Below are 25,675 nucleotides of genomic sequence, written 5' to 3' on the forward strand. Positions count from 1 at the left end.
TCTTACCAGCACCCCCTCCCCAGTGGACTTCAGCTGACCTTGTGCTGGACAGCTCTCGTGGCTGCAAACTCTGAGCAGGAAAAGCACTAGAATGCTGGTTCAACCTCAATTTTAGTTGGGGAAACTGAGGTTCAGGGAACAGATGCAAACCCAGGTCTCCAGAAATCTTGTCTGAGGCCCTTTCATCCAACCCCCAGGTCTTGCAGTAGGAAGAATAAAGGCATGTCCATCTCTCCAGTGCCTTCCCTGCCATATCCAAAATACTCCCCTGAACCCCCAAGAGTGCTACCGGCCTACAAAGGACTCTGGGGCCTCACAGTCCAGTACACAATCCTGCCACAGCTCTGCAGAGTCCCCTCTCCCCACCCCATCCCCAACAACCCTAAGGCCTCGTGAGCGACCCTCACCTGGTCTCCGTGTCCTTGGCTGGCACTGGCGGCCCAAACCCAACGAGCGGGCGCTCCCCAGGCCCGGGGAAGAGCTCGGGCGGGGGAGCTCCGGCCGTCGAGGAGCCCCCCGTGCTGCGGGTCTTGCCTCCCGGGCTCTCTGCGAAGACCGACGAGGAGCCCGAGTCTTTGCGGAAAGACTGGCGCACGGGCGAGCCGCGGCTGGGCGGCCCCGAGTAGGGGCTGTGAGGAGGCTGGGGGCCCCCGGGGGGCGCCGCCACGTCGGCCAGCTTCTGCGGCGACGAGGGCGGCAGGCGGAAGCCGTAGCCGTCGCCGTAGAGTGGGCCTCCGCCCGCCGCCTTGTACAGCGAGTCCTCCAGGTCGGACTGCAGCGCGGCGGCCGAGTAGGTGCTGAGCGAGCGCACCGAGCCGCGCTTGTAGAGGCCGCTGGCGCCCGGGTAGGCGAACGGGTCGCCGGCGGCCGCGGCCAGGCTCAGGCGGCCCTCGTGGAGCAACCCGTAGGGGTCGGCGTAGAGGCCCTCGCCCTTCACCAGCACCATGCCGCCCGCCTTGCCTGCCAGGTCCTCGTCCGGCTTCACGTCGCGCCGCTCCAGGATGGCGCTGGGGCTGGGGCTGACGCCTTGGGCGGCGGGGGCGCCCCCCAGCCGTTCGGCCGCGTGGTGCACCGGGCTGCCAGCGTAGGAGGGCGGGCGCCCCCCGGCGTAGGACAGGCGCGAGCGCGACGGCGAGCCCGACTGCAGCCCGGATGGGAGCCCCGACGGGAGCCCCGACGGGAGCCCGGATGGCAGCCCGGACGGCAGCCCGGATGGCAGCCCCGGGGGCGGAGAGCTGGACGCCAGGTGCGGCGCCGGCGACAGGTTGTTGAGACGCCGTGTGGGCGACGACTCCCGCGAGGCATACACCATCTCTCTCTGTGCAGAAGACAGCCCCCAGAACCCCACAGGGTTGGTCACAAAGGGGATCCACTGCACCTTGCTTAAGGAGCCAGCATCTTCCCCCTGGCTCTTAGGAAGTCCCTTCTATTCTCTGCCTTCCCTTGCTCTTGCTGCATTTAGGCCCCTTACCAATCAGGGCCTCCAGCATGGAGGAAGAAGTGGCAGATGGAGAGGCCCTAAAGGGGCAACCGGCGGCCCACCCTTTGGTGAGGGCTGGGGAAGCAAGAAGGGAAGCAGTGGTTCCTGATAGAGGCCTCCTACAATGGTCTGGGGGGGGGGGGAATCCTAAATGGATAGGAGGGCAGCATGGCAGATGAGGGGAGGGACCCCTCCTTGAGCACAATTAGTAGAAGCCATACTCTGCTTCAGCATCTATGTTCCCTGCTCCAAAAACTGGCCCTGATCCCTGTTGACAAGTAACTAGACTCTTGGACCCCATCTGCACAGCCTCCCCAATGCCCTAGGGGAAGCCCAAGCCATACCCGGAGGTCCCCGTTGGTAAGATGTGAGCCAGGGAAAGCGGCATAAAGAGGCTCCTTCCTATAGATCTTGATAATACTTCGGTCCTGGATGTCCCTGAGGGGAAGGGGAAAATGAAATGGGTCACCATCCCTCAGCCCTGCGATTAGGAGAGGTAGCTACTACAGGAAGAGGGAAGAGGGGTGGCAAGAAGGGCCAAGAGCCCCAACCTCTTCCTAGCTTCTTCTCAGTGCCTCAGACTGCCTGCCACCAACACACAGCCAGAGGCCTCCACCTCACCCACCCCCTCGGCCTCAGGAGCCAATGTCAGGTTAGCTCAAGCCAAAATCAGCCAACAGGGGTGGATGATTTAGAGAGGACAGGGCAGGAGGGTGGGGGTAGGGAATGACGGGGAAGGAGAGAGGAAGGGCTGAGGCTGGGTCAGGAGGGGGCTGGAGAGGGAAAGGCCTGCGGAGTGGAGACCCCCTTGCAGGAGGAGCCTGGGGAAGCCCACCCCTCCCCGGGGCCACGCCCACCGGACGTCTTCCAGCTCGTAGAAGACGTTGCGAGCCTCGTCCTTGATGAGAATGGCGGTGTTGGGCGACTTCAGCATGCCCATGGTGAGCTTCTGCGGGAACATGTGCGCGATGAGCGCGTGTAGCGTGTCCAGGCTGCTGACCTCGTGCGTGATGTGCACGCGCCGAGTCTCCTCCCCGAACTGCAGGAACAGCACCCCTGCGAAGGAGATGACACCTTCGCTGTCAGAGCCGCTGCCGCCACCGCCACCGCCACTACCGCCAGCACCACGCCGGCCAGGAGAGCGAGGGGGGCCTTCGGGAGCCGCGCTGGTCCTGCAGAGGCAGGGTCTGAGGCCCGACGCGGCCCCGGAATGCAGGTGCACCCAGGCACTCCTCATGCCGAGTCCCCTCAAGGCACCTCCTCAACTCCAAGCAGGTAGGAGCCTGGACGAGGAAATGGAACTGGGGACAGGAGCAGGAGCGGCAGAAACAGAGGTAGTCGTTGCGAGGGGGAGAGAGGTGAGCAAGAGGGGGAGGCTGCTGAAAGGAGTGAGGGAGAGAGGAGGCCAGGAGAGAAAGGGATAGGGCAGGGGCTGCTGAGGGAGGGCAGGGGAAGGAGAGAGGAGGGCTGGGAAGAGAAGCTGTGGAGGGAGAGGCCCCAAGGGGAGGAGACTGCTGGGGGCGGGGGTGGGCAGGGAGGTGGGAATGAGGTGCTGGAAGGGAGCCAGGGGTTCGTTGAAGGAGAGCTGGAGTGGTGAAGAGGGTTCCAGAGTGAGCCAAGCAGAAGGAGGGGCCCGTGGCCAGGAGGAGGGTGGACCAGGCGAGCAGTACCTGGTGAGCGCAGCTTGGTCTGGCTGGCTGAGCGGGAGAGGGGCAGGCTCTGTCGGAAGCGGTTCATCCTACTGAAGCCCAGGGGCAGCTCCGCCTCCGACATGGTCTCCAGCGACTCAGCCGAGGCGTATGACAGCTTGGCTGCCTGGTCTGCCAGCCCCGGCTGGGCTCCCTGAGTGTGGCGTGAGCTGCGGGTCTGCAGGGGCAGGGCAGGATGAGAGGAGTCAAATGGGAGCCTCTCTGCTTAGCCCATTGCCTCTATCCAGGCCCAGGGAGCCCCTGCCAGCCAGTCTCTCTCTCTCTCTCTCTCTCTCTCTCACACACACACACACACACACACACACACACACACGGGTCTCGGTCTCCTGGATTCCAGACTCGCTGTGTGGCTGCAGGAGAGTTCCCCAACCCTTTAGGGCTTTGGCCTCCCTGGGACACCCAGCAGGTAAGGAGTGGGCAAAGGCCTCAGGCACCCTGGGAAGCCAGACAAGAAACCATCTGAGCAGGAGCCAGGGCACGCCTGCTATTTTAAGCTTCCAAAGAACAACAACAACACAAATTTGTCACTGAGGTGAGCAGCAGAATCGTTGCGCAAATTGGGGCATTAGTTCCAGACATTAATTAAGCGGCGGGTTTGAGCGGCGAATTTATCCTTTGTGGAGTTCAGAGGGTTGGGTGGGGGCAGGAAGCAGGGCCCAGTGGAAGCAAAGAGAACTAACCCAGCTCAGGGAGCCATGGGCCCTCAGAGAGGAGTGCAAAGCCTTTGACCTAGGGTGACTAGGAGAACCATCCCGAAGCTGGTTTCAAACAGACTCTACCTACTACATGCAATGCGCATGCTAAGCCTGGTATGATCCATGTGAGCACCCGGCATATGTGTCTGACCTCAGCCCCTCTCTGCAAGGCACATGCTGCCCACAGCCAACTGGCCTGGCATGCCTCCTAGAAAGGCCTACCCCAGTACCCAGCGTGGCAGCCCCTTGCCCTGAAGCTACAGCCAAGGGTGATATCTGGCTGGGGCTAGGGAGGAGTGTCACTCAGGGACAGTCCCCTGCCCTGAGGACAGCTTGATCACTCTCTCCTTGAGAGAGGGGTCACCATCATTTCAGTTACACTTTAAGACTCTACTTTTGGCCGTAGCTGGGGCCATGGCTCCCGCCATTCTGCCCCAGCCCCTTCCCTTAAACCTGGATGCTCAGATACTCTTGCATTTCAGGGAGAAGATACTAAGTCAGATCTGTTTTATGTACATTCTATGTTATGTGCAATATATACATATATCGATTATATATGCATATATTATCAAGAAAAAAATCATGTCGCCCAATTGTACTTTTCTATAAAACACGTTGCCTATTTTTAACAACAAATCCCTTGACTCCATTAACATTGGTGAAGTCGGAGTTGAGACAGAGCTTTCTCTTTTACACATTTCTTTGCTGGGTGAATTTCACACAATCAGAATATACCACTTTTATAATAAAAATAAAGTAAAAATATCTCTAAAAAGGAATCATTTATTCTCCTCAGCTCTTTCCTTCCCCAAATCCTGATTAGCCCCTAATTAATCTCCATCTTCATATTAACTCAATTTAATGTTCCAATTGGATTAGCACTCTAGAAAAGAGAGAGCATCTTCCTCTGACGGGCAATGTGCCCAGCCGTCCCCAATGTGGCCTTGAAGAATTGGAGATGCGGAAGGTCAAATTTAGAGACCTCAGAGGGGCCAGTCCCAAGCACAATGCCTTGACCAGTGAGTGGGTATGGGTCTGGGGAGGAGGGAGGCAGTGTAGGAAGGAGGCCCAAGTGGAGAGTGTCTGTGCCCAGACTCTGGACTCTGTGGCTCAGCTCTAGGTTGATCACCAGTGCCAGCCGGTGCCCCCTTCTCTCACCTTCAGCCCTGAAGCAGGCCTGGTCTGGTGATCATGAGGTTGCCAGGCAACTGGAAGGCCAGTGGTTGCCAGGCTGATGTGGATGAAGGGCTACAGAATTCAGGCAGAATGAAGCAGCTAGCAGGGAATGAAGGGGGTGGTCACAGTGCTGGGGGACACAAGTGAGGTGCCAGTAAGAAGATAGAACAGGGGCCAGAATGAAGGGGGGTGGGCAAGGATCCTCGGAGCTGCTGGCTGCAGAAGAGGCAGGACCCTGTCCAGGCAATCCAGGGAGAAGAGTTGCCCACATTTCTGCCCTGCTAGTACTGGTCTCCATCCTGGCCCTCTGCGCACCTTTCCATTCTCACAGCCTTTGTAGAAAACCCTCTTGAGAAGAGAGAAAGCCCATTAGCACTTCTCTCCAAGTCCTGGGCTGAGTCAACAGGGCAGAAAAAAGTGAGACATCCAGGGCTTCCTGTCTATGAGGGAGATGGCAAGAGAATAAAACGGTAATCCAAGCAGAGCTCTCCAAAGATAGGAGGGGGCTGCTGTGCATGGCAGTGCACAAGGAGGCTGCTGTGGGCAGCAGTGCATGCCTGGCACTGGAGGTATTCCAGTGAGGAGCCGATGACTCCTGGCCGGAGATCAGGCCGAGGGAACCTTGAGTGGGAACAGTCAGACTAGGATCTGAGGTTCCCAAAGGCTGTCCATAGGGGGACAGAAACCCTTGGGAACTTTTAAAAATGTTCTTTCCGGGACCCCACATTTACTGAATCCAAATCTCTGGGGCGTAGGGCCTGGTGTTCAAGATTTCTGACAAGTTCTCAAGGTGATTCTGATTTGGGAATCAAGTCAGTGTCTGTGATTCTAACAGCCCATGCAGTAAGCTACCATGTCAGGCTCACCATGAGCCAGGCACTGTGCTTAGGATGTGCAGTATCTCTTCTATCTTTACAACAACCCCATGATGCAGATATTATTGTTCCACTTTACAGAGGAGAAACTGAGGCCCAGGGGATTATGAAATTTGCCCCAGGTCACCCAGCTAGTTAGTAGCAGACTGGAACTCACCACCAGCCTCTGGGACCCATGCAATGAACCATTACATTCTACTGCTTCCTCCCAAAAAGGTTGTGTGCCTGACATAATAAGTCTATGATTCTGTGATTTCTCTGTTGCAAGGACTTCTCTCTGCGAGCATGCTCGCAAATAAGATGCTTGGTGCAGAATGGTACCTGGGGTGTTGGGGATAGAAGGCTTCCACCATGTCACGATGCCTGGGAGTTGGAGGGCTGGAGACTCTGGGACAGAGTGGCAGCCTAATTTGGCTCAGTTCTGAGCCCGGGGTGCCAGGGAAAGTAGGGAAGGCACCTGAGGGTGCTCCCCCAGGGTTCAGCGGGATGCCCTCGAAGAAGAGAAGAGAGCTTTCCAGCTGTGGACAGCCCAAACTGTCCAGGGGAGGCAGGAAGGCACTCATTCCTGAGCTCAGCCCTCCATGTGGGCAACAGGTTTGGGGTTCAAGGCTGTGAGTCTCTTGCCTGGCACTGACCAGCTCCCCAAAGGGCCAAAGTAAGAAGGGGATGAGGGGCCCATCATAGTCACAAGACCTCCCTGGCAGATGAAGGCTGAATTCAGAGAAGAGGGCCCTCCACCAGATCATGGGATCCAGGTCCCTACCTTGGAGCCAGCAGTGTCTCCAGGTGGGAGTAAATGTGAGGCAGCCTCTCTCATTCCAAAATGCCCCTCCCAGTCTGGGAAAGCCTAAGTACTCCCAGCCCAGATCCCCAGCAGAGGTGGCCCAAACTCCCACTCTGGATCCTCGAGCCCCTGGCAGGCAAGCCCAGACTCTCTCGAAAGCAGCAGCCACAGCCTGCAGCCCCAAAGCCCACCGCCCACACCAGAAGGTCCCGTGCAGATGCACACCCCTGTGCAAAGCATGTGCAGGGAGGCCAGGGGCAGGAGGGCACATGCAGTGGTCACGGAAGCAGAAGCACACGCACTGACCTTGAAACTCCAGTAGTTTGGCTGCTGATGGAAATAAGAGAAGACATGGTTATGCAGGGAGGGGGCCACAAGGGGAGAGAAGGGGCAGAAATGGGTTAGAGACCCTCTGAGCTCAGCACTTAGCCCTGGGAGGAGGGCCCTCCGCCCTCCCAGGAGCAGGAAGGAAGCAGTATCTGGTACATCCCATCCTCTACTGAGACCCAGGCGAGACCTGAGTGGGCTCCAGGCTCACTGGTGGGGACAAGGGAGAGCCATTCCAGATGTTCACAAGCCACCCATTCTAGTCATGGTAACTCAGAGAGTTACAGGTAGGAAAAGTGCCAAAGGCCATGATATGGGGAACCCATGAGACACGGGCAGAGATGAATCGGAGCTGTGGGGTCAGAGAAGGGGCATCTGGTTGTGACAGGCCCGGGGAAAATTCCCAGAAAAGGTGACATCTGGGCTGGGTCTTGAAAAATGAGCAGCTGGAGATTGAGAGGAAAGGTGCACTGAGCAGAGGGGACAGTGCGGCAAGTGCCCAGGGGCAGGCAGGCAGAGATTGTGTTGAGGGAAGAGTCACCAGGCCAGTCTGGCTGGGCTGCAGACTCTGGGAAAGTAGCGGATTGAGCCGCGAAGAGGGACTGGGGCCAGCTGGGTGGGCTTCAATTTGGACTTGACAAGGTGGACAGGCAGAAAGCATCTGAGCGAAGCTCCAGTGAGGTCATTGCAGGAGTCCAGGGGGGTCAAAATGGGAGGGAGGGAGTGGATGAGGGAGGCTAGGGGCCAAGGCCAGGGCAGGGAGGCCTGTGTACCATGATGGGCCGGGATTACAGAGCCAAGTGGACGGCTACCAGTCACTTCACAGTACTGGGCAATGAATGCGATGCCATGAGGAACAAGGGGAGCTGTAGAGACTGGGAGTGTAGGCAACGTCCTATAGCCAGATAGACGAAAGAGGAAGACTCCTTGTACCCCTAGAGTAGGGCACCTGAGGTTCCTCCTCATTCACAATAACCTAGGGTCACCCTGTCTTCCCTAGAGACCAGAAGGCCCTTCCAGATGGCTAAGGACAAGGAAGGAGGCCCAGAGGCTGGACTGGTTCTTGGCAAAGCTGAAGGCACCCTGCTGACCGGTGCCAGCCTCAGCAGGAAGACAGAGGCAGCAGATGGCCTGGCACTGGGGTGCCTGGCACAAGCAGACAAAATTCCCAGGCCTCAGAGCCACAAGCAGAGAAGAGGGACAATGAGGGTCCCTGATAGGGGAAGGACATCACAGAGGGGCATCCCCGTGCCACCTGAATGCCTTTCAGAGTCAGAGAGCAGTTGGACAGGGGCTGAGTCGAAGGGCACAGCTGGGATGGAGGCTTTACCTGAGTTAGAGCTTTAGGGTGGGGGTGATGCCAGGCTTGGGCTGGGATGAAGAGGTTCACTCACCAGGGCCATCCCCATCTGAGCTACATTCCCACCTCTTTCCCCAGCATTGGCTCCAAGAAACACAAAAGATAGACTTGTGCCAGGCAAGGGAAGGGGACTGAAATCTGTGCTCCGGTCAAGGCCTAGGACAATCTATGGACACATGCCACTCCCATGGGTGCCAGGGGATGCCCACAGGTGCTGAGGGGAGGAGAGGCAAGAGGCTGGAATGTCTGCCTGCGGCCATGGGAAGGGAGGGGTGGCAGAGGGAGTGGACACGTTGGGGGCAGACAGAGCCAGGCAGAGGGCATGGGAAGGTTTATGATAAGAGTCGTGTCTGCAGCCCCGGCAGTGATGGACGGCTCTGCAGAGAAGGCCGCTGTCCCTCATCTACCACCACCATTACGCAGTGTACACACAGGCCACCCACCGTGCCCAAAACACACAGACCCCACACCGCCGAGCTGAGCACAGACTCTCAGACATCCTCAGCTAAGGACATCGCCAGAGATACACCCAGAGCAACAAAAACACACTCACAAAGGGACACAAGCACTTGGAGAGAAGCCTCCATGGTTCAGAAACAACCCCAGAAACTTGGAGACAAAGATTTTCATACAGAGACCAGCCCCACACAGACACAAACATGCATCCCTCCCACCAGACCCTGACTTGCTCACATACACTCGACTCCACTCACAGAAACACAGAGGCACCAGTACCATTCACCTGCGCTCTAGCCTCCCCCAGAGTCACAGAAACACACAGAGACATGGATACCATTCACACATGTACGCACACACCTCAGCTGCAGAAACACATAAAACAGTACCCACACAGTATATACACGTACAAAGAGAAAATCCCTCCTCCCACAACTAGCCAGGTCACAGAGCCTCTGGCCACCTCGGCCACCGTCCCAGGCCTATGACACCCCAAACATCATGGGTTAGGTAGGTTAACTCCTGATTCAAGAGACAGAAGATGCCCCACCCCGACCCAGCCCCCAGTGCCAACACATCAGACTCAGTATGTACAGATGGTCGAAGCCACCTTGCACCACTGGGGCCTGGCCACAGCCGCACAGGCCTGCCTCAGACTCCCAAGACTGGGCACATCCATGGAGCAGTTAGACCTGGAAGTGAGGGGTCACTAGCTGGGGACAGGAGAGAGGACCACGTAGCATCAGTGCCACAAGAAAGCCAGCAAGCCCCACTAGAGGGTAACAACAGAAGAGTTGCTGCACTTGGGCCAGGCAAACTCATGGTAAGGCTGAGATCAGACTTCTGAGACTTTAGGCCCTGGCCCATAGAGCACACTGAGTAGGTCCTAGCCCCTCTGGCCTCTCTGAAAAGTGGGAGGAAAGATCCTCCTTTATGTTGGCCCCACTAGGAATAAGACACATGGTCTCCTGGCAACTCAGTGTCTTTGGGGGGATGGGGGGAGACAACTGGGGAGAAGTCATTAGGAATGCTGTCTGTCCTCTGTTGCTGTCTCTTTCCAGGGTGTTAAACCCAAGGGACAGCCTTGGGTCACTGAGAGCAGAGGAGGAGCTCTTAGCACCCCATTGGCTAAGGTGAAGTTCTCCCCATCCAACCTCCTCACCCTTTTCCTAGTAGTCTGGTCCTCCTGTGTACCTAACACAATGCCTGGTATGTAGTAGGCCCTCAACAAATATTTGACCATGAATGAAGGCGAAGGAAATAGGACCAGCCCATAGGAGGAGGGGGATGTCTCTGAATACGCTCCTCTGGCACCACTCCCGCCATCTCCTGGCACCCAGCGCTGCTCAGCCTTCTAGGCCTTTTCCCTGGGAGTTTCCTAGCACCAAAAACCCCCTGGAAGGAGGGCAAAAGACAAGAAGAGCCCAAGTTGGCCTCTCTTCCCCAGCAAAGCTCTCCCATACCAGACAGAAACTCTCCCCCTCCCCCATACTCAGGGAGTGGTCTCCCCTTCCCAGAGGACAGTGAGAAGGTGGAAAAAAGAAAGGTTTGAGTGGGAGAGCCCTTGCCGAGGGCGATCACTTGTAGGAAAGAGTCTTACAGGAGCAGGGAGCAAAATGAGAGGTGTTCTAAAGGATTAGACTTGGAAGCCAACCATTCACTCTAGGGACAAGGCTTTCAGAAATGAGGGAGGGGGAGCTTCCCAGAGACCCAAGAAAGCGAGGCCAGGGAGTCCTCCAACTCCTCGGTGAGAAGAGGAAATAGCTTCTTCCCTCTGGGGGCTGAGGAGTTAACCCCTGCCCTTCCTCACCTCAGTGCCCTTAGTGGGGTTCTTCTCTCCCCCTGCAGCTGATCCTTCCACCCCCCTTCCGGGCACCAGCCCTGGGAGGGGCGGGTCCTAGCCCCCCATCCCCCACCCCCGGGGACCCCAAGCCCAGTCAGCCCCGGTCCTGCTTCCCGGGTCTCTCCCTTCCTCTTCAGGCAGGCATCCCCCCTGTAGGCTAGGTGAGTGGCGTGACCCCTCCTTGACCTCGAGCCCAGACGACGACGCACTCCTGGGAGGGAGGACAACCAAATAGGTCGCACCTCTGGCTCCTCATCCCTAGGCTCCGCGTGCACCGGCGCACACACCCACCTCTCAACTCCTGCGAACACGCGTCCACGTAAACAGGCGCCCCTCAGCCTGGGGCTATCTAACGGGCCCCCGCGTGGCCAGCCTCCCACCACCCCGCACATGCACGACCCTCCCCCCACGGCACCCTCGTCTCCTCCCCCTCCCCGGTGCAGAGCGCGTGGAGGGGGGCGGCACTGCGGGACCTGCGCGGCGCCGGGGGCAAGGGCGCACCCCAGGAAGGTCATGACTTTCGGAGATTGGGGGAGAGGGCGCCAGCCGCATTTTGGGGTGGGGGGGCCGGCCCACGCGGAAGGCGACGAACACGGTGGGGGAGGGGTGGGGGCGTTTCTGGGGACTGGGAACCGCAACGGCCTGCCCGCCTCCCATCCCCGGACCGCCCCTCGGAGCCGCGGGGCCGGCCCCCATCCCCGTGCCCCACCGCCCGCGGAACCCCGGCCGCGGCCCCGGCCCCCGCAGCCGCTCCTCCTTACCTGCGGCCACAGGTGTACGCGCGGGGCCCCCAGGCCCAGGTCCCGCGTCAGGCGCGGGAGGGAGGGCGGCCCCCTACTCCCACCCGCCCGGGCTCTCCCCGCCCCCGGCTGCCTCCGCAGCCTCCGCCGCCGCCGCCGGTGCCCTTTGCTGCAATGCGAGAGCCGCCGCCGCCGAGCCGGCCCGGGCCCCGGTCGCCCCGGTAACCGCGACTCCACCTGGCGCGGCGCGGCGCGCCGCCGAGCACATCCTCTCTCCGGCCCCCTCCCCCGGCGCGGCCCCGCCGGCGCAGCCCCGCCGAGGATCGGCGGAGGCTGGTGGCTGCGTCGCCGCGGTCACCCGATACGCCGGCCGGCCGCCCGGGACTCGGGTTGCAGAAGGAGGGAGGGAGGTTAGGCAGCCTGGTGGAAGCGGGGGAGGGGCTGCGGCTCGGAGTCTAGGCTCTGGTCCTCTCCCAGGGTCCTCTTCAGCCTCCCACTCCCAAAGGTCTGGCCAAGGGGTGGGGGGTGGGGGAGTGTGTCCTGCCTCCTGACCTGTCACCCTCCGAGATCATGGCCTCTCCCCATCAGCGTGTCAGGGTGCACTGCTCCCCTCCTCAGCTGTCCTGTGACTCAATCCCCAGCTAAGTCTGGGAGGCCTAGGACGCCTGAGCTTCCCCGATGGCCTCTGACCCTGCTCTGCTGTGCAACTGTGGCATTTGCTGACCATCTCTGATCCTACACTTTACATAAAGGAGCCTCAGACTCCGCCATGGAGGTGTGATGAGTACCAAGCAGCAAGTGATGACAAGATCCTATGAACGTCCGCTTTCCTCTGTAATCACAAAGCCCTGGGGTCAGGATCTCCTCAAACTCTAATGGAATTTCCTCCATCAGAGCAAATCCCAGATGCAGACAAGCCTAGAGCCCCATGACCTAGGACAACTGACCTCACCAAGTGCAGCCTCACGCCTCTCCATCATCCCAACCATATCTAGTGCCAAGACATGTCATCTGGAGAGGGCCTCTGTATGTCCCAGGCACATCGCACCTGTCCACAGCCCCATCACCATTCCTGTCCCAGCCCCCTTTTTGGTCTCCACTTGCACTTGGCCACTTAGGACAAGTCTGTCTCACTTGCCATCCAGCCTTGGGGGCAGACACACCTTGGTTCCCCAAAGTTCAGTCAAGATGGAGCTGAAAGCCAAAAAGGGAAGTGGGCGGAATGCCCTGTGGGTGATGCCAAGTGTGCCAATCTGTTGCCAGACTTGAGTTACACTCCGCTAAAACGTCCGTGCTCGGGAGCCTCATCCTTTCCTAGGCTGTCACATCTATCCTTCTGATCCTTCTTGAAAAAGTCAAGCCTTGCTACCTGTCCCCAGGGGCAGTAGGGTATGTGAGAAAATGAAGCCAGTACCCATTCTACCCCTTGGACTCCTCTTTTCTGTGTCTCCTCTGCCTCCTACAACTGAGCACCCTCAAGCCAAGGCCCCCTCTTCAGGGCTTGCCCCCTCCCTGGCTGCAACTCAGACTCCCTGGCCCTTCCTCCCTGCTGGGGCCCCAGATGCCTCTTTTTCTCCCCATGGCAATATCCAGGCCTGAGCTGGAAGCCCAAGCCCTGCCTGAGTGTGTCCCTGTCTGAGCTGAGATCTGTCTTCCCACCAGGGAAACTGAGGCTTGACGAGGAATCAGGGAACAAATTCAGAACAAATGGCTAGATGCCAAAGTCCTCTGAAAAATTGGAAACTAAGTCTTGAGCATACCAAGAAAGGTAATAGAGAAACATTGTGAAGAACTTCCTGATGGTGAGACCTCAGGGGAACGAACGCTGGGTCCACTCAGAGATGGAAAGATAGGGTGGGGGGGATCTGGGACTGAGGTGGTCTGCAGGGGGATACAGAGCATAAGAGTCTCCTGAAAACCAATAGGATGAGGGTGGATACTCCTGTTCAAAGGAGGAAAGAATCCAAATTTTTTTTTTCAAAACTTGGTATTCCCCTTCAAAAATTCCTTCCCCAAAGACAAACCTTTAGGGAGGTAGTGGCAAGAATTAGACAATCAGGAGGGAGTACAGGGCTTAGGAGTCCTCTGAAATGGGGGGGGGGGGGTCCTACATAAGAGAAAGGAATGCAAAATTAAAATCCTAGATATCCCCCCTCCAAAAAAAAGTGTTCCCCCAAGCCAAACTCTGCCAGGGTTTGGGGGGCATGGGGGTTTGTGCATGACTCACCTGGGCCGGCTGGCCAGCCCCGGAGGGGGCGGAGTCGCCATGGAGGTGGGAGCAGAGGGAGCTGAGGAGGCACACGGGGTCCACGGTCCAGCCGCCAACCTGTGTGTGCGAAGGGGGGGACACCCCATTAGGGGGAGCGGGCAGGAGCCGCTGGGAGACTGTGATGGGCCAGGGAGGGACATTTCTGGGGCAAACTTTGGCATACCCCAGAGGGACCCTGCAACACTGGCTAGTCCCTTTCCGAGGGTGGATCTCTAACTAGAGCCCCTGGTCTGTTTCTCATTGTTTCTCTTCTGCCTGACTGGGAGATCCCTGAGCCCTGGAGAGGGCCTCCTCCATCAGATACTCCTGAATTTCTTTTCTTCAGTTCTTGACTGCCTCCCCGGATGCTCTGCCCGGGAGCTGTTCCTCACCTGTCGGCTCCTCCAGCTCCTCTCCCTCCGCACTGAAGATGTCATCTCCTACCTCAGAGATGGGAACCATTCCGCAGGGGTCCTCACCCCCATGTGCCACTGTACTAACAGCACCTCTTTCTTCCCTGCCATCTCCCACCCCAGGGCCACCCCACACCTAAGGCTTGAAACCCATCACCTCCTGATTTCCCTCTTCTCCACAGCCCTCTCCCACCTCGGCATCCCCAAATCCATTAATCTTCATTCATCCTGCTGACATTCACCCAGCGGGCACTATCCTTAGGCGCCAGGCCCTCCTTGGCCAGGGAACCGCCTGTAGGTCTTACCCACTCACACTCTACCGGGGGGAATGAATGAGTGAATGAACAAAGGAATGAATTTGTGAGCGAGTTGCTGTGCTTTGACTCATCTAGTAGAGGAGTATTTGCTGAGTATTTGCCTCCCTGTGCCAGCGAATTTGCCAGACACGTCTGAGGCCCTTAGACACACCCCCACCTTCCCTCTTGGGCCTGCTGCCCCTTGAGGCCATCACCCCCTCTACATCGTTTTATGGCCAAAACTCCCAGACAGATCTGTGTCCCAGGTCGTGCTCTCTCACCACCTCCAAACGCCTCAACCCCTAAAACGAGCCATGACCTCGCCACATCACAAGAAACGAGGGGTACCCTCCAGACCCACAGATCACATCCAGTCCTAATGGCTGTTTCTCACTCCCCAGCGCTGCCCCCACAGCTTCTGAAGTGCAAGTGGTCCTCCTGCTGGGCCTTTCTCTTCTTCCTCATGATGGAGAGAATGTTCCTGGCTCCTCCTCCCCACTTTCATGGAACTCTCCCCTCTCAGACTCCATCCTGCCTTGGTGGCCAGGCTTATGCCCCAAGTCCCACTGCCATTCTGCCTTGATCATCATGCTGAAGCTGTGGTCCCTTCAGAGTCCCAGGCTCTGAAGGGACCACAGCTTCAGCATGAAGGGCATGTACGTATGGCACGCCTGATGGACATCCCTGCTCTGCAACTCACCTCCCATATTGCTGTCTCCCACCCCCACTCTCAAAGTGTCCCTCCCACCCTCTTATTTCTCCCAGGGCACCACATCTCCCTGCTACCCAGGTTTTCTGTCTTTGGCTCCTCCGTCCAGGCAACAAACAAGCTTTGCTCAACTTCCCCATCTTTTCCCTTAGTCCTCCCTAACACATTCTCTTCCCCCCCCCTCCTTCCCCTCCCTCCAGTCCCCCTTTTGTCCTCTCCTATTCACCATCCAAAAACAACCACAGCCCTCCTAGCTGTCACCATCTGGCCCCACTTTTCCAGTCTGCCCCCACATCTCCCACTGCCTCCCGCCCTGAGCCTTCTGCACCAGCCAGGTGGGTCTCTGTACCCATCCCCAGACCGACTCAGAACCATGCTCACTTCCCATCTTCCCAGCTCCTAAAGCAGCATGCTCTTCCTCGATGCCCATTCACACCCTTTTCATCCTTCTAAGCCTCATTTAGATACCTCTTCCTGTAGAAAGCCTTTCCTGACCAGGCCTGCCTGCCTAGTGTCCCCTTCTCTAAACCCTCTACTGACTGTGCCCTTCCCACTCAAGTGTAACCATCCTTTCCCCCACCTCCAGATCACAAATGCCCCTGCCCCTCCTCCCAAGCCAGCACACCAGAAGGAACCCACTGAGAGGGGCTCCCTGAGGGTGAGGGCCGTATCTCCAACTGCAAGTCTCCCTTATTCCAGCCAGAACTCTGCTCCCAGGAGGACCCTAAAGCTGGAAAAGGGAAAAGCAAGACAGAACTGGAGGTGACTTGAGGGGCGCCAATTGTTCCCTTCTGTGACAATAGGAGTAGGGACACCCTTCCCCTTTCTTAGCCACACCCAGCAGCACGTAGAAGGGGGACGGAGCAAGACTGACACCCCCAGTCCCGACTGAAACAGTGTGGATGGGATGTACCTCCCTCCCCTCCTCTGCTTCTCCTGGAGTGTACAAGGCCTAGGTCTCCGCAGCCATCAAGGCATCTCGCCAATGTGATACTGTAGGCAGAAGGCTAGTCCCAAGAGAGAACTTTCCCACAGACAAGAAGGTGATACTTGGATGGAGAGGTGCATCCAGGCAACCAAGAATCTGGGAGAGGTTTACAAGTGAAGCATCCTACCCCACACAGAAGGAGACAGACTCTGGTCCAGAAGCAAGGACCCCGACTCCTCTGTAAGGCTTATTGATGGCAGGAGAGAAACCAAGGCAGCCTCTAGCTCAAAGTCACACAGCGAGTCTTGGGGCGGAAGGAATAGGGAAGGAGGAGGTCAAAAGTCCCAGGAGTTGTGGGTTCTGTTCTTGCAGGGGCTGGGGGCACATCAGATCCAGCCTACTGAGGCTCCCAAGGGGGCCACATCTAGAGGTGCCACCCCAGTCTCAACTCCAGGTGGGCCGGGCCTTCTGGCTCCTAACAGTTGGTCCCCAAGACTGTTTCCTCTTCCTCCCCACCACTTCTTTGGCGTCCAAGACAACCTTCCCCCACTTCAGCCCAGTCCAAACGCCTCTCTGCCTCTCTGCCTCTCTGCCAGCGCTCCGCACTCCAGGACCGCAGGCAAAGGTTTGGAGGCTGAGCCCCCATCCCTTTCCTCCCCAGGCTCCAGAAAAGGCCAACCAGGGCAACTCCCAGACTGGCCCGCCCCTTCCTCCACCTCCTTCCTTCTAGCTCCCTCCCCAGATGCCTCTCTGAACAGGGAAGAGCCTGGGGCCGGGCAGCGGGGAGCACGGGCTCAGACCCCTCCCCAGCCCACAGCCAGCCCCCCACTCACCTGCTCTCGCATCCTGTCCTGCTGACCCCGCAAGGCCAGGGCGTGCTGGGGGTACTTGTTCTTCAGGTGGTCCATGAAGGCATCGCGCTTGCGGTCGGCGTCCGCCTTCTGGAGCCCGCTGAGCGCCTCCAGGCTCTGGGCGGCGATCACCGTGTGGCGCCGCTCGGACGTGTGCACTAGCCCCACGTTGGAGAAGCGCCGGCCCCCGCTGCCCGCGCCGCCCCCGCCCCCCAGGGTCCGGTACTCCCGCGGGTACTCGGCATCGTCCGCAGACAGCATAGGGGGGCTGCTCCGCTCCGGATCTGCGAGAGGGGAGAGGGCACGGCGGGGTCACCGGGCGCCCGGCGTGGGGCTGCCCAGCCCTCACCAGGGTCCCTGCGGGGGCGGGACTGAGGCAGGGACTGCCCCCTGCAAGAGCAGGGTCCGACTTTGTGCTCTTTTCCGGGCGGGCGGCTTTGGAAGGGTAATGACTGCAGGGGGGTGCTGTTTTTTGAGGCCAAGGAGGGGTTGTACGCAGGGGTCCTGAACATCTCTGGCCATGCGTCCCCTTCCTCCTTCCTAGAGCTGGTGTGAACAGGTGAGGGAAGGGGAGTTTCCTTTAGATGGTTCCTGAAAGATGTGGAAAGGAGCCTGTTCAGTCTTCCTTTCAGGAGCATCCTCTAAGGAGGGTGTGTGTGTGTGTGTGTGTGTGTGTGTGTACGTGCTAACCTCTTCCCTCAGACTAGCATGTCCAGGACACACTTGTCCTAAATGCAGGGGATTAGCTTGGAAAGGGGCCAGGACTAAGATGCCCGGGGCAGGAGTAATGGTGGAAGGATTTGGAGGCCCAGGGTCTGGGGCATGGGACCCCCACTTTTCCCTCCCTTCCCAGAGACAGACAGACAGACAGGGGAGGCTGGGTACAGAGAGGACAGTGAGAGAGAGACAGATTTGGGACAAACTCAAAGGAGAAAGAAAGCAGACAGAACAGCTCAAGCCCTCCCCCTGGGACCCTCCCTTTTTTCAGTCTCCCCTCCCAACACACACACACACACACACACACACACACACAAGTTCAAGACCTTTAAGGGATGCACAGGGGACAAAAGACAGTACAGAAGCAGAAAAAAAAAAAAAGAGAGAAGGCCGGGGGTTGAGGTCCCCATGCAGAATTCTGAATCCTTTTCCCATATGCCCACCATCCCTGAGCTGCTGGCCTCACCAGGCCCAGCCCTGCTGTCTCCTGTCCTCCAGCCTCAAAGCTGACTTTACAGAGCCCCAGCAGGGGACAGTGATTCCAGAGCACCACCCTCACCAGATGCCAGGTGTCTTCCCACTAGGAGACAAATGCAGTCTCACCTGCGTACCTCCCGAGCCCCACAATCCACTAGTCTCAAAGCCACACCCCCCAAGCGTAGCCTAGGTCTGGGGGTGTCAGGCGCTGCAGCAAACATGTGCACCTCCACACAAGGGCTGACTCGCCGGGCCACCTGGGGCAAAGAAGAGGAAGCTGGGGATCCTGGGACCCAGCCAGATTCTGTCCAGCACCAAGCCACCTCAGCCCCCTTCCTCCACACATCCATTGTGCATTAGGCTTGCCGCCAGGCCTCACTCACCTCCTGTGCTCCACAGGAGGAAAGGAGAGATTCAGCCACATTTCAGGAAAAGCCACCCCTTCCCTAGCACACGTGTGCGTGTGCACACACACACACACACACTCCTCCCCAGGCTTTATGGCTAAAGCATGTAGATCTGGGGGACAGAGACTTTGAGGCCCCAGCACCTCCCACCAAAACTAAAGGAAGAATGATTTCCACAGACACAAATTCCATGGCTTCCAAAGGCCTGATGAGGCAGCATCATCATGATGTATGAGCCTCTCAGCACCCCTTTTGGGGGATTATCACAGTGGCCCCATTTCAGAGATGGGGCTGCCAAGGTCACAGAAGTCCAAAGACATGCCCAAAGCCACAGTGAGTGGTAGAGGCTAGATTTGACCCCAATATCTATTAGGTTGGCCCCATCCCCTCCCATCACACTTTCTCAACAAATGTCTATTGACAGAACAATGGCAATACCACATGGCACTAGGTGCTCCTCTCTGTTTATCTCACCTGTCCCCAGCCTGGCACTGAGTCTGGGGTCCCTCCTGCCTCCCCCACCACCCCATACCAGGCATCTGTCCCTTTCACTGTAGTCATCACCCTCTGGCATGCTCCCCAAAGTAAGGTCCAGATTCACAAGAGCTATCTTTGGCAGGAACAGTTTCATATTCTAATACCTATACCTTTATTTTCATAATAATTAGGAAACCCCAGATAGAAGGTCCAACCACTGATGCCATGGATATTATTCCTGGGGATGGTAAAGAGATAAGACTTTCTTTTAAGTAAATTTATTTAGATTCAAAGAGAGTTAATGAAAAACAATGAGTTAATATGGTGCAGAGAGTCCCTGATCTGGAGGAAATTCCCGAAGATGGCCCCTGATTGAGTGCGGCTGGGAACCCTGGGACCATCTTCAGGAAGGCCTAGTCTCTGCCCTCAAGATACTGCTGGCAATCTAGGGGACCACTGAATGTGGCTGAAAAGGAGTGACCTGAATAATCATCCAGGAGAAGGAGAGACAGGATGGGGATGCTCTAGGCACCAGAGAAATAGCCCCAACCAGAGTCAGGGGGCTGCCTCCCATGAGCTTTAACCTCTGTCTTCCGCTTACCCTCAGCACCAGAGATTTGCATTGGGTACAACTGAGTAGGAGGAGACGGTCCACGGCCATTGGCCTCTCTCTGCCCAGGTAGGGTGGATTCCGCCCATGGGGCTTGCTGCTGGAATCCCAGGTCTAGAGTTTGGCCCAGCCCTGCCCAGAGCTAGAGGGACTTTTCTCCTTGTGCCAGACAGCCAGGCTCACAGTGCCCTCCAAGGGCTCTGGACACACAGGTGCAGGGGACAGGTCTCCGGTTCTCATTCCCCGCCCCATGCCTTTCTGCCCTCTGGGACCCAGAAGAGCTGCTCAGCCCCATCCCCACCCTCCATGCCTGCACCTGCTTCCCTGGCTCCTAGGGGGAGGTCTCAATATGTCTGGGCTGAGACAGAGACAAGCAGGGACTATGGGAGGTCCAGGGGTCACCCAGGGTCTCCCAGGTTGGTTAAAGGGGCAAGACTGGGCTGGCAAGGAGGGGTCTGGGCTGCTAGAGCCGGCAGTGGAGGGGAAGCAGCTGCGGACAGTGGACATGTGCTTGCAGCCCTATTTATGACTGCAGTCCCATATATCTCACTGTGGGTGGCGGTGGCAAGGAGGGGGCTGCCCAGCAGCCTGAACAGAGGGAGAGTAGAGCAAGGACTGTCCCTGCCTTCTTGAGGTCAGGGCTCAGCTGGCAGGTACCCAGGCATTGGTGAAGGGAGGAGTCCGGGGTGAGGCAGAAGCTCGATTCTAGGGGGTGGCAGAGAGAAAGGCAGGGGCAGGAAAGACAATTTGCTATCTCTGAGGGGTGGTGGGAAGGAGGGGCTTTGATCTGCAAAGCTGTAGCATGTCTTTAAGAACCTTCGAGAGCCTCAGCTTTATTTAGCAAAGACAGAAACTAGCTGGGGTGGGGTGGGGAGGTGTCTGGGTGTCTCAGTCCATTAAGGGTCTGCTTTCAGCTCAGAGCTTGTTTAAGGGGTCCTGGGATCGAGCCTTGTGTCAGGCTCCCTTCTCAACGGAAAGGCTGCTTCTCCCTCTCCCTCCGCAGCTCCCCCTCCTTGTTCCTCTCTCTCTCTCTCTCTCTCTCTCTCCCCATTTCTCTGTCAAATAAATAAATAAATAGTCTTTTTTTTAAAAGAAGAAAGACAGAACCTAGCTGGAGTGGGAGAGGGGAGATGAGGCTCCTGCTCTGTGCTTGTTTCACTCCTTTCTGCAGGGCGCCAGCTGACTGAGGACTGACCTGGGCTTCTGGACTGTGGGGCCATCCTGTTACCCCTGAGGTCAGGGCACTGGGAGAAGAGAACCCCGAGCCTGAGCTATGCTGGGTTTCAAGTCAGCTCCTTTACCTGAAGGACCCCGGGGCTAGCTGTTCATTTATTTACTCATTCAGTCAACAGGTCCCTTCCCTCTCGGAGCCTGAGGGAATTAATCTGTAAAATGGGGACAGTAACCTCTAAACCATGTCCCTGTCTTGCTGACCACCCCCCGCAAACTGGCAAGACAATGGAGGAGAAAATGTGTTCTTTTGAATTAAAGATATTCCTGGCACATTGGCTATTGGGCCCTAGCAGGACAGCCTTCCCGTTGCTCCTGCTCCTGCTCCAGCTACCACCAAGTCCCCGGAGTGGCCCTGACCCTCCCCAGACTGAGCAGCTCAGTGCAAAGTCCAGGAGATCGATTACAATCTAGCAAGCAGCAGGCTCTGGGCACCCCGGTCGGAGCAGATCAACGCTTCCCGTTCCCAGCAGCAGTGACAGGGGGCAGTAAGGGGTCCGTATGGGCAGGCGTCTTCAGGGGTGGCAGAGGGGACAGATGGGACAGAGAGGCCTTGATGGGTAAGCAGGCTGGGGATTGAAGGACCATGAAGGGTGGAGGCTGGGGAGCCAGAGAAAAAAGCTGGGGTCAGAGGATTTGCCAGCCAATCATAATTTTTGAGTCAGAGACCCAAGCCCTGGAGAAGATGCCTGAGACTGGTGCAATCCTGTTCAGAACGAGGGGGAGGGAAAGTGGGGAGAGGGGTTCTGTTACTCTCAGCTCAGCCTTCCCAGCCTGGGTCTGGGGGAAGGGCCGGACCTGTGGCTGGGGTGACAGGAGGTGGTGGGCGCCTCCCAGTGGCCAGAGGGGGATAAGGGCGCAGGCGCTTGGGAAGACAGCCACATTGTTGTTTTCTGCCGCCAGTTCCAAATTCCACCTTTATTTATGAGCCTGATTTATTTTTATCCTCCTCTGCATTCTTTTACATGAGATCACTGTAACTCATGATGAGAATTAAGATCCCCAAGTTTTAGTGACACCATCTCACTAGCCATCGAGCCCATCTCCACCTAGTGTCTTTACCCCAGATGTCACTACTGTCCTCTGGCTGCCACTGGGCAACATTCACACATGACATCATCTTCAGAGGAAGAGAATGTGGAGAAGAGAAGGGGGGAGGGAGAGGGAAGAAGAGCAAGGAAGGGAAGGAAGTAGACGAAAGAAGGAAGCTACAAGGTCCCAAAAAGAGAAGTCTCTCTCTGAGGTCCCTGCTGTGAGGACCCCCAAGCTCAAAACCCAGAGTTTAGGTCCCTGGCTCCCTTCCCCCAGAGATCAGGAAGCTGGATGAGGCCCCTCCCATGAAGACCTGAGAGGGCTCCCAGGCATGCCCCATCCATCACCTGGGCAGAGATGGGGGCCGGGTACCAGCTCAGGGAGCCCACAGGTCCTGGGGGCCAGATCCCAGTGAGGCCTGAGCAGGGCAAGAGAAGGGGTGCATGGAGACTCCTGGAAGAGTGGAGGGCCTGGCTCAGACCATAAAGTGCTTTACACACACACACACACACACACACACACACACACACATGCATACGCACACACATACACACACACATGCAGCTCGAGGCTCCCCCACTCCCACTGTCTGCAGCCAAACAAGAGGAGCCCAAGTCACCCAGAAGGAGCCCCGAGGCGGCTGCCACTGTCAATTGTGCCTGACATCTCCATCCTACTGGGTGCCTGCTGCAATCAGGAAGCACGCTGCGCTGGGAGGTCAGAGGCCAGAGGTCAAAGGTCGAGCTTGGCAGAGGGTCCAGGAACCTAGAGCAGGTAAGGTGGTCATCCCTTGCCTCACTCCACCCCATCCCCTTGAAGGAACCGGCCTGTCTGTCTTTGGGTGCCCCTGGCCCTGTGCTGCTTGCATGCCCCTGCCCCTCAGTCCCTGCTATCTGTCTGTAGGTCCCTGGAGCAGAAGCCCATCTGTGTCTGTTTTCTAAAACCATCCTTTCCGCCCCATACCACAGCAACCAAAGTCATTTTCCGGGCAATTGCCTTTCTGTAAACATTCCTGTGTAATATCTCCCCAAATTGCTAATGCCCAGCGCCCTGTTGAGTCTCCCTGTCACTCCAACCAGAGCCTCAGAGACTGGCAGGGGTGGGTGGAGGGAGGGGGGATAGGAGGAAGGGCGATTGGAGGGGAAGAGGGAGTTGGACCAAGGATTAGGGACAGGGCTTCATGTCCAGTTCCTGGCACAGAGTGGGGGCTGGAAGCCCCCATACCTGCCCTGTTCCCTATTCCTCACCAACCCAGCAGCACCTTCCTGAGTGTCAGGCCACCTCAGGACAGCCTGTCTGGTCTGGGGGGCAAGACAGAGAGGAAGGATGAGGGGAACCCATGAGAAGGAGGCCAGGGAGTGAAAGGAGCCATCTTGAAAGCATGGGGCAGATGGTTAGACAATAAAGGTGACTTCCCAGTGCCTAGGAGCAGAGGCACCAGGGAGGCAGGGGCAAGGCCAGGCAAGCTATTATCCCTGGGTCCCCCTGAGGTGTCAGATGGGTGGACAGAGAAGTAGGAGGAGGCCAGGTGGAGCCCATCCCCCATAGATGGACCACTTCTTGGAGACTGCCTTAGTGGGGAGAAAGTGGGCTGGACAAGAAGGCAACAGAGGCAGGGTGGTCCCTGGCTGATGCTCCTCCTCAACCCCCAGCACTGATCTACAGAGCCACATGGGGAAGGGCCCGGGGCAGGTTAGTTCTCCTTGAAGTACAACCAGGGAAACTGAGGATCAGGGAGGTTGGGTGACTTCAGAAGAATCACCAAACGGACTCTCTTCCCTCAGGCTGGGACGGAGTGGGGGTGCCTGGGGGATGGCGCTGGAAAGCAGGGGACTAGGACTGTGGCCCCTGCCCCTGCCCACAGAGCCCTTCCACCCCCATGCCTAGGGAGCTCTGCTACCCCAGCCCCCAGGGAAGCTGGGGCGGAGACTCAGGAGGGGTGTGGGGCAGGGAACAACAGAGCCCCGGAGGGAGCCAGGTGGCAGGGGAGGGTGCAGGGCACTGCCAGTCACAGCTTCGCTCAGGCAGAAAAACACAAACCAATTTGCGTAGATTTAAAACCCACTGAAGGCTACTTAGTTGGTAAACGAGTTGGAATCGAATTAAAGGACCTCCTCGGAGCTGCGGGGAGGAGCCCTCACCTGCCCAGGAGGAGCCATTGCAGGGGAGTCTGGGTCCCAAGTGCCCCCAGCAGAGCTTCTGGGGCTCTCTCTGGGGAGGGAATTTGAGAGAGAACGGGTGTTGGGCTCCCTGAAGGTAGGGCAAGCACTGCCCCAGCCAGATGCTCCCTCTGCCAGCTTTCCCGTCTCATCCTTCCCTCGCCAGACTCTCCTGCCGATTCTCTCCACCTGCTCCAGCTCAGGGCAGGGCCGCATGTCCTCTACCAGGGACACTAGTGTAGGACCCTGGTTACCTCATTCGGTTGGAAGCTGCCTCAGGGCAAGGCCTTAGCCTCCTCCCTCAGACTGGAGGCCTCCTTGATGGGAGAGCTACCACTCCATCCGGATGGGGTGATCTTGCAGGACAGAATGGGGTGGGGGAAGGAGGCCATCAGGCCACCTCAGGAGAGGGGTGGGGGCCTGGGGGCCATCAAACGACGTCAGGCTTGGTGTCAGTGACATCTCCACCAGCCACCCTGGCTCTGCACGGCTGTGGAGTCCTTGCTTCCTTCTACCTGTTGCCCTCTCCCATCAGTGGGCAGGAGTGACACCTCCAGCCTGTTCTGTGTACCCCTGCCTGTATCTTGAAAAGCAGTCTCTGCGACTCCTCCAGCCAAATGCCTTTCACAGGAAGGAAACAAAGGCCCAGAGAGTGGACCTGACCCAGTCATACCGGAGCTGGAGACAGAGCCAGAAGTGGAACCCAGGCATCCTGGACCCCAGGGACAAGGATTTTTTCCATTCCACTATGCCACTTCCCAGAAGGCAATTGCCAGGAGAGCCACCCCCCCCCAGGGCCCCAAGCCCCAGGAGGACATAGACTAACAATCTCCTTAGGAGGACTCGGCGGCTGCAAGGTAGAAAACATGCTAGAGCATCCTGAGCTCCAGAGAGAAGAGCTGTGGGTCATGGCCAGCCACAAACCTAGGCATCCACCCCATCCCGGGGGAAGCTCACCACACAGAAATCAGGGGCCCCACATAGCACCCTGACCACACTCCTCAAACAAGACTTCCCCTTGCTGCAAAAGGGCCAGAAGCCAGCCACTTGACAAGAAGGCCAGATAAACAACCTTCCCTCTTTCCCCTGCACCATCCCACTCCGCAAACAGGCAAAGCTATGACGTTACCAAAAATCAATTTGGGAGTGAGAAAGCTCTGTTCAAACCTAGCTCTGCCACTAACTAGTTGTGTGACCTTGAGCAGGTTAGCAGCCTCCTTGAGCCTCAGTCCTCTCATTTGTTTAAAAAATAAATAAAAAGCTAATAACACCCAGTAGACAGGCACACAGGTTGTGCACTGAATAAAGGCACCAGCCTAGGGGGCAAGTGGGAGGCAGTTCCTTCCCCATCGGCCTGATTCCCTGATTTCCTTTCACCCCACTGTCAGAGTTTTATCAGACCCAGCACTGAAGGGTTTTGATTTTTTGCTACTAATGAAGATCTGGCTAATTGACTTTCCTGGGAACGGAGGGGGCGGAGATGCAGAGGGGAGCGTATCACCCTCTGTCTGAAGCTGTTGCTGGAAAAGCTGGGACCAGCCCTGGCGTGGGCCCACGTGGCGCCGCGTTAACAAGCTAACTCCTGCATGGCATCTCCACCATCACGCGCCCAGGGAAGGTGTCCTGTCAGCTCTCCGTCTCCTTGGAGAGGCAGCCGAGAGGAACACAGGCTGAGA

The 25,675-nt window shown here is 57.7% G+C and overlaps 1 protein-coding gene across 11 annotated transcripts in view; it reads right to left on the reverse strand.

The window, feature by feature from the left end:
• SRCIN1 (SRC kinase signaling inhibitor 1) overlaps window positions 1-25,675 on the reverse strand; it is a 68,404-nt gene that overhangs the window by 24,418 nt on the left and 18,311 nt on the right. For 6 of the 11 annotated variants that reach the window (XM_041726721.1, XM_041726726.1, XM_041726725.1 and 3 more), the window contains 7 exons: window positions 16,873-17,174; window positions 13,673-13,771; window positions 7,026-7,049; window positions 3,151-3,346; window positions 2,338-2,536; window positions 1,825-1,918; window positions 408-1,318 (listed from right to left, as the gene is read on the reverse strand). In XM_041726721.1, coding sequence (XP_041582655.1) covers window positions 408-1,318; window positions 1,825-1,918; window positions 2,338-2,536; window positions 3,151-3,346; window positions 7,026-7,049; window positions 13,673-13,771; window positions 16,873-17,174 — 1,825 coding nt within the window. The remainder of the gene's footprint in view (window positions 1-407; window positions 1,319-1,824; window positions 1,919-2,337; window positions 2,537-3,150; window positions 3,347-7,025; window positions 7,050-13,672; window positions 13,772-16,872; window positions 17,175-25,675) is intronic. The other 5 variants (XM_041726727.1, XM_041726722.1, XM_041726718.1 and 2 more) reach the window with 4 other exon arrangements.

This window comes from Vulpes lagopus, chromosome 12, assembly GCF_018345385.1.
Source record: "Vulpes lagopus strain Blue_001 chromosome 12, ASM1834538v1, whole genome shotgun sequence".
Taxonomy (NCBI): domain Eukaryota; kingdom Metazoa; phylum Chordata; class Mammalia; order Carnivora; family Canidae; genus Vulpes; species Vulpes lagopus.